The sequence below is a fragment of the Engraulis encrasicolus genome, chromosome 23, assembly GCF_034702125.1.
Source record: "Engraulis encrasicolus isolate BLACKSEA-1 chromosome 23, IST_EnEncr_1.0, whole genome shotgun sequence".
NCBI lineage: Eukaryota > Metazoa > Chordata > Actinopteri > Clupeiformes > Engraulidae > Engraulis > Engraulis encrasicolus.
In genome coordinates, this window is record NC_085879.1 from 18,747,541 (window position 1) to 18,757,540 (window position 10,000).

The 10,000-nt window shown below is 45.0% G+C and overlaps 1 protein-coding gene across 1 annotated transcript in view; it reads left to right on the forward strand.

Moving 5' to 3' along the window:
• The window catches only part of gpr101 (G protein-coupled receptor 101), a 13,341-nt gene extending 6,833 nt beyond the window's left edge, over positions 1–6,508 (forward strand). The window contains exons 3-6 of the mRNA XM_063189858.1: positions 3,471–3,885; positions 4,585–4,930; positions 5,412–5,858; positions 5,946–6,508. Coding sequence (XP_063045928.1) covers positions 3,471–3,885; positions 4,585–4,930; positions 5,412–5,858; positions 5,946–6,104 — 1,367 coding nt within the window. The 3' untranslated portion in view covers positions 6,105–6,508. The remainder of the gene's footprint in view (positions 1–3,470; positions 3,886–4,584; positions 4,931–5,411; positions 5,859–5,945) is intronic.
• The last annotated feature ends 3,492 nt before the right edge of the window (positions 6,509–10,000 follow it).

Consider the following 10,000-nt stretch of genomic DNA (forward strand, 5'->3'; position numbering starts at 1 on the left):
CAACAGGCAGTGGTATGATTCATACCATCCAATAATATAGCAATGTGTGTTTGTGTTTTGAAGTAGGCTTACACTCCTGCCCAAAAAAATGCTGGCTGAGAACCCCAGCCAGGGACTCTCAAGTTATATGTCTGTGTACAGAAAAAAAAAAAAAACGTGCAGCACTATAATGTTTTCTTTGTCTTCCTAATATATCTCACTGTGTGGTTGGCTGCTTTACCCTGGTATCCTGATACCAGGTGCTGTATGATCTAGCCACATGAATACCACCATTTTGAGTAGTGTTTCTCAATGGGGGCAGTACAGCCCCCCAAGGGGCATTGGAGAGCTCTAGGGGGGCATTAAGAAGGACACAGCGGAAAGGGGACGGTGCTTAGTGGCGATTGGGGGGCATTAGTCTGTTTAATTTTTTTAATACTGAGGGGGGCGTTGTCAGTCTTATGATGATGTCAAAGGGGCATTGGGAGGCTTGTGATGAGGACAAGGGGGGGCGTTTCTTCAAAAAAGGTTGAGAACCACTGTTGTAGAGTAAAAATTCCAACTGATAATGCATGTGTCAAAGCCAAATGGCATCCATTCATTCCAAAAGTCTTTTGGGTGCATAGGCCTACACTGTCACAATTTCTCCCGTTGTCCTTTGACTCTGAGAATGGACAGCCAATATTCATGTCAACTGTCACATTCACAGCACCAGTTTTATTACAGGGTGTCTACAGGTCTCAATTTATAGGCATTTCTGCAGACACTTAGCTTGAAGTATTTATCAAATAGTGTCATGACGCCATGCAGGCCAGGGGCTGGACTGGTAATTTGGCACACAGGGCATTTACCGGAGCCGACAGTCTCCAGAGGCAGACACTGTTGTTTTTTGTTTGTTTGTTTTCCATTAGAGACCGATTCTCAATTTAGATGGGGCGACCCATTGCTATAGTGAACTGAGCTAGTCATAATATTGTAGAAAAATCAGGGGGCTATGTCAGGGGCTGTTTTATGCCAAAAATGCCCCGGCTGTTTGTCATTCCCAGGCCAGCCCTGAGAGACTCACATACACAGTAAATTCTGCAGTGCTCATTTAACATTTAGGGGTTTGATTTAACATCATTTGGACTTAAATGAACTCTTTAAGTGTTGAATTAACACCGTAACATTTACTGTGTAGTGAGGCCACAAAGCCAGACAATAATAAGGGTTATCAAGGGGTCAAACATTTAGAGCGCACAAGTGAAGGAGAGAGAGAATGTAGCCTGTATTAATAGCACATTTGTACAATAATTCAATAGGCATGAAATGAGGACAATGATTTGTCAGTAGCGTATTAATAAGTCTGACGGACTGATGTGTCTTCTTAAACCCATCAGCACCACCCACTGATTGGCAGACAAAAATAGATGAGTATGAAATAGGGCTGGAAATAGACACTGTAAAGAAGGAGCAAAGGGATGCTGATAACAGTGTCATGTGGTAGTCTACCTGGTGGTCTGATGCTGCTGCACCCCTGCAGATGTTAAATTCCCCTGTGAATTTATTAACACATTTCTGCACTGTTAGACTACCCCACACCCCTCCCAAAACTAAGATGTTGTTTCCACTAATCACTGAACTATAGCCCATGCAAATGACTATGAATGTCCAAAGGAAAAATAACAGCTGATTTCATTTGCTCTGTGCACAACCTGGTTTATTGCCACCTTGTGAATCTTCAGGTTGCGTGTTACGTCGTTGAGAGACCATATATGACGTAACTGGCATCCCCCCTGAAAGCAAGGCTGTGAAAATAATACACTTGTGCACATGCGAGGAAAAAAAAGAAGAAGACCGCATTGAATAATCTCTTAATTTACCTCCTTTTGAATGTAACAGAACAATACAATGATCCAGTCGCGATGACAGCCAAACAGCCTTAAATAGGATGGGATGCTGAGGCTATCTTGTCTATAGAGTGACAAGCGCACGGGTAGGGAGCTATAGGCACCACCGCGCAGTGCTAGATATATCACAAACCCTATGTCGTCATGTTTGTTTGCCACTCCATCCGTTTATTGCGGGCGCGTAATGGACTAGACTGCCAGCCAACATAAAAATGCCACAAGGGGGTTAGATGGAGCGGGCGACCGTTTCCGTTTTGCGCGCATCAAATAAGGACGCTCCAGTGACTGATGCTCGGTGGTATGTGCAGTGTTGGGACTCAGGGGGCTGCCGCCACTGCCATTGACTGCACAGACAGCGGTGGCCAAAATGGGAGAGCGCTGTTGTGATCAGAGCGAAGCGGCATCAATGGCAAAGAGCAACGGGATACCAATTGCGAAACGCCTCGTTGACGATGGCAGTCACAACATCCACCGTAAAATGATTCTTCTCTCGTCGATGACAACGTAAAGGTAAATGATGTGATAGGTAATGTATCATTTGTCAGTTGTCATTTGTGGGGGAAAGGTGGAAAGCGACAGGCGAGCCATTAATTGTGTGAACATCTGGCTTTTAAGCTAACAATGGCACTGTTCCATTTCGGCACCTGTTTTAACATGTGAGTGGATGCACTGTGGCACAAGGGGTCTTTTGTTACACGGTTAGCAATCATAAATTGCGTTGTGAATATTTCAGGTGAAGCAAAATGCATCAATGGTTGCAAAGCCATGCATTGGCAGCACCCACTTATACATTTTTCTGTTGTCAAATTGGGTCTTATTATTTTGATCAGAAACTGCATATTAAGGGATATCATAGGGGATGCAATTTTAGTAGACAAGATGAAACAGCAAGTTTTTTTGTTACGTCTATCAATAATAAAGAAGCAAACACTTGTATCTCCTCCTTGTCTGACATTTCTCTGGTATCCTCCTCCCTTAAGGTGAAATCAGGGGCAGTGAGATCTAAAATCAGGGGTCGGCATTGATTGGTCCACAGCCAGAGCAGCACACTTTAGAAAAGATCTCCACTGACTGGTCAAATACACAGTAGCCAGCACCACACACAGATTAAAAAAAAGGTTGGGGTTGAATTGAGGGTGAATATCAGAGCCAGTGCTTTGTGCACCAGATACACTGACCACAGACAGACAGACAGACAGACACACACACACACACACAGACACACACACACAGACACACACACACACACACACACACACACACACACACACACACACACACACACACACACACACACACACACACACACACACACACACACACACACACACACAGGATGATGATTAACTCCTGAAAATGACAATGAATGTCAAAACCATGCATTGACTGCATCACTTTTCCCTTCTCCGTTTTATATTTTCGATGTCTCCATTTTTTTTGATGATAATAACCAACTCCAGCTCCACTTTTGGAGGTGGCAACCCCGACCACACTCTTCTTCCATCATCCATCCACACTCTTCTTCCATCATCCATAACTTCAAAGACAAGCAACACTCACTTTTCCCTTCTCTATTTTGAAATGTCTCTTTTTTTTAACCAGAAAACAGCTCGAGGATGAACAACTCCAGCTCCACCTCCGGAGGTGAAGGTGGAGGTGAAGGTCATGATGACCCCCAACACCTCCTCCACCACCACCAGCACGGCATGACGGTGCTCCACAGCACGGTGAAGATGGTCCTCATCTCCGCCATCGTCTGCACCTCGCTCTTCGGCAACATCGTGGTGCTCCTGGTGTTCCAGCGCAAGCCGCAGCTCCTCCACGTGGCCAACCGCTTCGTCCTCAACCTGCTCCTGGCCGACCTCCTCCAGACCGTCCTGGTGATGCCCTTCGCCATCGCGGCGGCTGCCCCGGGCGTCTGGCCCCTGGACGCCAGGCTGTGCCAGGCCCTGGTGGTGCCCATGCACCTCTTCGCCTTCACCGGCGTCAACACGATCATGGTGGTGTCGGTGGACCGGTAGGAAGCACAGTTTTTATAAAACCCCTTAGTGCAGAGCCTCTGTTATAACCTTATTGTCACTAAAATGGTAATGGCCAAGTCTTCGTCAGTTACTTACTGTAAGACTCTCTGCATTGTCATTGGAAATGTTATGTTGTTGTTGAGTGTTTTCAGCAAAGAGTGAATAGGCCTGTCAACGTGCCCATCTGCAGTAAGAGGCTACTGTATGAAAAAAGTAAATAGTACCCTAGTAACACGACATTACATATTGGAAAAAAAGGAATGTGGATAGCAGACAGAGGTGTCAAAAAGTATTCTCATCATCAAAGAGTTGTTATACAGGATGCCGCAAGCTCAATACAACAGACTCTAAAGTCACTCCGAAACACATCCTTTCTTACACCCATTTCCCGCAACCAAATTCAATTTCACCCTTTGTTCATTCACTGTAAAACATTGGAAGCCAGTTAACTGAACTTGACACTTTGATTTCTGAGTTGACACAAATATAAGCCTCAAGTTGAGTTCACTTACAAACGTAAGGAAGCAGGGCAACTCATTTTTTTAAAGTTTAAGAAAATAAAAAAGTCACACCCATTTAGGAGACCGGGATTTATCCAAAATATTTTGCACTGGTGACACGTGGAACGATTGATCTTGGTTACCATATTGAAAATCCTTCATCGTGTCTGTATTATCTCAAAATGTCCCCTGCAGGTACCTGGCCATCATCCACCCGCTGTCCTACCCGACGCGCATGACGCCCCACCTGGGCACCAACCTGATCGCCCTCACCTGGCTCCTGGCGGTGGTGCAGAGCACGCCGCCGCTCTACGGCTGGGGCTCCATCGCCTTCGACCAGCACCACAACGCCTGCACGGTGGTCTGGTCGTCCAGCTGGTCCTACTCGGCGCTGCTGTCGGCGCTGTCCTTCTGGCTGCCGGTGCTGGTCATGCTGGCCTGCTACTGGATGGTGTTCAGGGCGGCGCGCCGGCAGAACGCCCTGGTGCACCCCATACAGCAGGCCAACAACTGCAACAACCTGCGGCCGCCCGACTCACAGGTCAACTCATGATTCATGTCATTATATATTTTTTTAAATCAGAGTAGATAGATACATAGATAGATAGATGCTTCACGGACATATTGTAAAGACTATACGGTAGTTCACAAAAATAGGCAAATAGAAAACAAAGTTTAACGATAGTGAAAAGATAAAACTGTGCAAACAGAAATAATCATCTGTATTTTGGTCTTGGCCTCCATCAAAATAATCCAGAATGGAATATACAATCATTAATCATACATAAAAATATATAAGTAAAATCTAAATCAAACATAATTTTTGTCTTAAAAATGTGTCACAGGTGTCTGCCTGTGTCTCCACATCGGTGTCGGCATCCTGCTTCAGCCCACAGAGATGCCAGCATCAGCACCAGAACCAGCAGCACCAGCATCAGGACCAGCAGCATCAGGACCAGCAGCATCCTCAGCATCAACAACAGCAGCATCACCAACATCAACACCATCAGCATCAGCAACAGCAGCCATCCCACTCATCGGCAGACGGCTCCTCCACCACGACCGCCACCGCCACCGCCAGCAGCTACCCAGCACCCCGCACCCAGCGCAGGCGCTTCCACTACCACTGCAAGGCGGCGCGGGTGGTGTTTGTCATCATGGCCTCTTACATCATCAGTATGGGCCCCTACAGTGTCGTCAGCACTGTAGCCATGTGCTCCAGTCCCCACGCAGTGCCGCCCTGGCTGCACTCGCTAGCTCTCATCCTCTTTTTCCTGCAGTGCTGCCTGCACCCCTACATCTACGGCTACATGCACCGCAGCGTGCGCAAGGAGTTCCTGGCTCTGCTGTGCGGCTCCCTCTGCAGGCCCGGAGGTGGAAGAGGCGGCCAGGGCGGCAGGGGTGGTGGGGGCGGCTCGGGAGCTGTGGATAGCTGCTTTACCGTGACGGATGGCCGTCTCGGCCACCAGGCGAACGCCACCGCGACGACCACTAACACCACACCAACCGTGGAGGCGGTGGCGAATGTCACGGGGCACCACGCGTGTCAGGGCCAGGGTGCCCGCGTGTGCCCGCTACGGACTTGGGAGGAGGGTACTGTTTCGTCCTCCTCGCCCCCCACAACGGAGAGGAGGAGGTCCAGGGATAGTCGTAAGGAGACCACCTCCATCAGTCTGAGTTCTGACAGGGAGCTGACAGTACCGGTAGTGGATTAAGGAATAAAAACCACTGGGAAAAAATGTTTTGGAGGCCTTTCCAAGGAGGACTTGAAAATTGCGGTGGCCCACTGATCCATGGGCCTACTACTTGGCCCACCTAGTACAACACAAATAGACTGTGAGCAGCATACAGCAAGTGACCACAATGTTGACAAGAAGCAGTTGCAGCTGGTTGTGCTGTTGGCTGTACGTAAGTGAACTGCTTCTGTGTGCACTGTGCACATGTGTACTGTACGTAGGTGAGACAAAAGTAAATGATCAGTCAATGGATCATAAAATAAATGCCCAGATCTGAATGAACTTTTTAAAACAGGAAGATGAGCTAATGAGGGAAAATAACATCACCTGTGTTGGAGAGCCAAAGGACTTTGACTTTCCTGTATAGGTATGTCTGAAGTGGGCTGGATGTGAGTGAACTGCTTCTGTGTGTACTGTCTGCTGAGCATGCAGAGGTGGACAAAAAGAAATAGTAGCGCTGCCATTTACAGTGTTTGTCCTGTACTGTCTGTGCAGTAGATTTCACTAAGTAATCAGCTCATCTGCACAGGATCAGGATGGGTGGATGATAAATGACTTGGCTGGAAAAAAAACATGTGGCAGGACCTATTCTTTCTGAGCCCAGGATGTCCGCTGAGGTCAAACACCATTTGGGATAAATGGCGATCTCTACTGTACTCTGAGGCACAGGGACTTCCACTAGTTGGAAAGAGCCACACAGATGATACCAAGGTTTTAACCCAAGCATACCTCTCTAATTGTAATTCCTGTCCTTAGCATTAATGTTGTCCCCCTCCACAGTGCCTGACTGCCATGTCATTTGTGTCATGAGGATGAGTTTGTTTGGGTGAATGTTTATGATGGATGCATTCATCGTTTTTTGAAGCGTAGTTGATGCTTGAAAAAAAAGAAAAAAGAAAAAGAAACATTTTTACCTTGCCAGAAATGGGAATATTATTTTGTAGCTGATGAATGTAAAATGTTTATGTGTTGTCTTGCCGTAGAGCACCTGGGCAGACAAGCGGTTGTTTTAAATAGTCGAATCGTTTTTTTCGAATCAAATTTTTGTTAGACCAGCCTTGGTCATGTGTACAGAGATGTCAGCTAAGTAGAATATTCCAGAAAGGCAGGTTCATGTCACTTATTCAGGCATGCAAACTCAGTCACTCCCAAACAGGACTGAACTGGGACCAAAAAGGCGTGGGCGTTTTTGTGCAGATCCCTTTACATCGTGGGCCAATCTCTACAAAAACACACAAAAAACCCCAACAGCATCAGCTGTGGGAACTGTCGGCCCACCGGGAAATGCCCTGTATGCCATATTACCAATCCAATTCTGGTCTTTTATCTCCATACAATTGTAGGGGAATGTGTGTGCAGGCAGCTGAAACTACATAAATGGACAGTACTGTCGACAGCCTGCGTTTTGAATTAAATTCACATTTTCACAAATTCTTATAATAACCATCTTCATATAAAAAAAGACTGATACCATGAATTGTAAATTTAAGAGGCTCATCGTCCGAGCTTTAATAGGTTAGGTTCCAGGCCAAGGACGTTGGGGAGTGAGTCAGGTGTATAACCTGGTCTACATTTACGCTGAAGTGCCTCCTTAAAGCAACACAAAGTCATTTTTGTACCCTTAATATAATGTTTCCAAAATCACTGATTCACCATCTTAAAACAGGGTGTGTGATAGACAGTTCTGAATTCAATTTGCTGTCATTTATTGGGCTAGAAACCCACTGAGTATGGAGGAGTTTGTTTACACTCTGTAGCTCTTCACGTAGATGGGATGTTGTTCGATAGTAGCGTGTTAAGGTCAACAGAGAACTGTTCTGGTTCCCCTTCCTGCACCTAATCTTAAACCGACTGACATGTTCACTTTCAGCCAGAAAGATGGTTTGTTAGGCAAACTGAAAAACAAATATTTTTTTTTAGATCATATTGCGAACCAACTTTACGGTTCTCGAACTCTCAGACTTGCATCGTGAACATACCGGCCGTTTCAACACTAGGTGCTGGAACAGGGACCAGCATGGTTCTCGGCCTGAACACCCCTTAGGAGGGACAATTTCACTTCCAGCCCGTTAGGGGATTGAAGATGAAAGAAAATACTTAGTGTTGCTTTGAAGTGAAAACCTCTCTGCTGCTGATTGAGAACTCCTGTCATCCTAACACAATAATGCCAAGCCCACTGCCAGACTTCTGTAGAAATGAATTACGTCTCGTCAGTATTACTGCCCAGGTTATGACATGCTCAAGTGAGGAGCTTACCCACACAGAGAGGAAAACGGACTTCTTAGGCCTTCTACAGACCTACTTATCTTTACCACTCTTTAAAAAAGGGGGAGTATGGTTTTTTTTTGTTTTTTTTAGTAATCAGTTCATTTTCATACATAAAAATGTATAGACATCTTAAGCTGCAAAACTTACTTAGGTCAGACCAGTAAATGTGAGTTTATTAATTAGTAAATCAAATTTGGGAATGGGCAGCATAGTTGCAAAGCCTACTATGGACACAATCCTACACTCTACAAGGATTTTTGACTTGACCCAAAAATCCTTTTATTGAGAACAGTATTGAGATTATATTAAGTTGGCGCTTCACTGCACCTCGAGGGGTTAATATAAAAATAGAATAACAATACTATAAGAATATAATACATATGACACAGACCTCACTGATGTACCAACTGTATCTCCTATTTTTTAAAATCTCTTTAAACAAATCAATGACACCAATCAGCATAAATGTTTATGAGCTTGACAGTATTGGTTTCTGATGGAGCAATTGATTTAAGTGACAACTGCGAGAATCAATATTCTCCTCTGGGCAGCATCCACAGTCTGCAAGTACTGCACAGCACTTGATTGGCGGTCTGAAGAGGTAGAACACATTGTTATCCTTGATCACAGACACACACTCTCTCCCTTCTATAAATAGCAACAGCGATGGGCAAAATGCTTTCACGAGTTACAATCCAGTGCCACATATTTCAAATGACCTTGTTTTACCAGTCCAATTCAACCAGGTGAGATCATTCAACCAGCCAATTACTTTGATTAAATGGACAGGTAAAAGCGATTCATTTGGAATATGTGGCACCATATTGTAACTAATGAATTATTTTGGCTCATCACTGAATGGCAAGGCAAGAAATAGCTCATATACTGGAAGGCTTTGTAAAGACACATTTTCTTGTGTTTGTATGTCTGGTGTTATATATGATATGGTCAGCTGAAGTAACAATCAGAACACAGTGGTCTCTCATTGGCTCGCTCTGATAATTACTGGTTACTGTATGTTGAGTTGAGTTGTGTGATGAGTTAATTGGGAGCTGCTCTGACTTGACTTCATAACTTGTCAGTCTTTACAGAATTAAGAACCTGAGACTCTCTCTAGGATTCGTAATCTGTGTCTGTATATTCAACCCTGTCTAACCTTAACATAATTTGGCTATATAGATTGCAAAAAGGCAATGGCCAGTGAGAATCTTCAGATATTACAAGTTACATGTATTTCTCTGATGGGGAGCAAGGACAGGCGAAGGGTAGTCATAACCAAATGACTGCCGGTCAGCTGTGCAGGACCTCTCTATTTATTCTGACAGTATTTTGTATGATGCCTGAAGAAGATCTATGATAGTAGAAACGTTGTCATCATTCATAAACTAAGTCCTTTGGAACCAGTGTGCAAGTCCTTCCCCTTTCCTCCTCGAGCAATGGCCAATGACCACAGAATTTGATACACAAACCACTGACAATCAGGAGGTATATCACAGACACAACCAAGCAAGACTGTTCACTGCAGAACTTTCTGTGAAATGATTAATGCAAACTGTTACAGACACAACAGGCTTCTTTGAAATCTGTTTCGTTGGCTATGAGCTGGC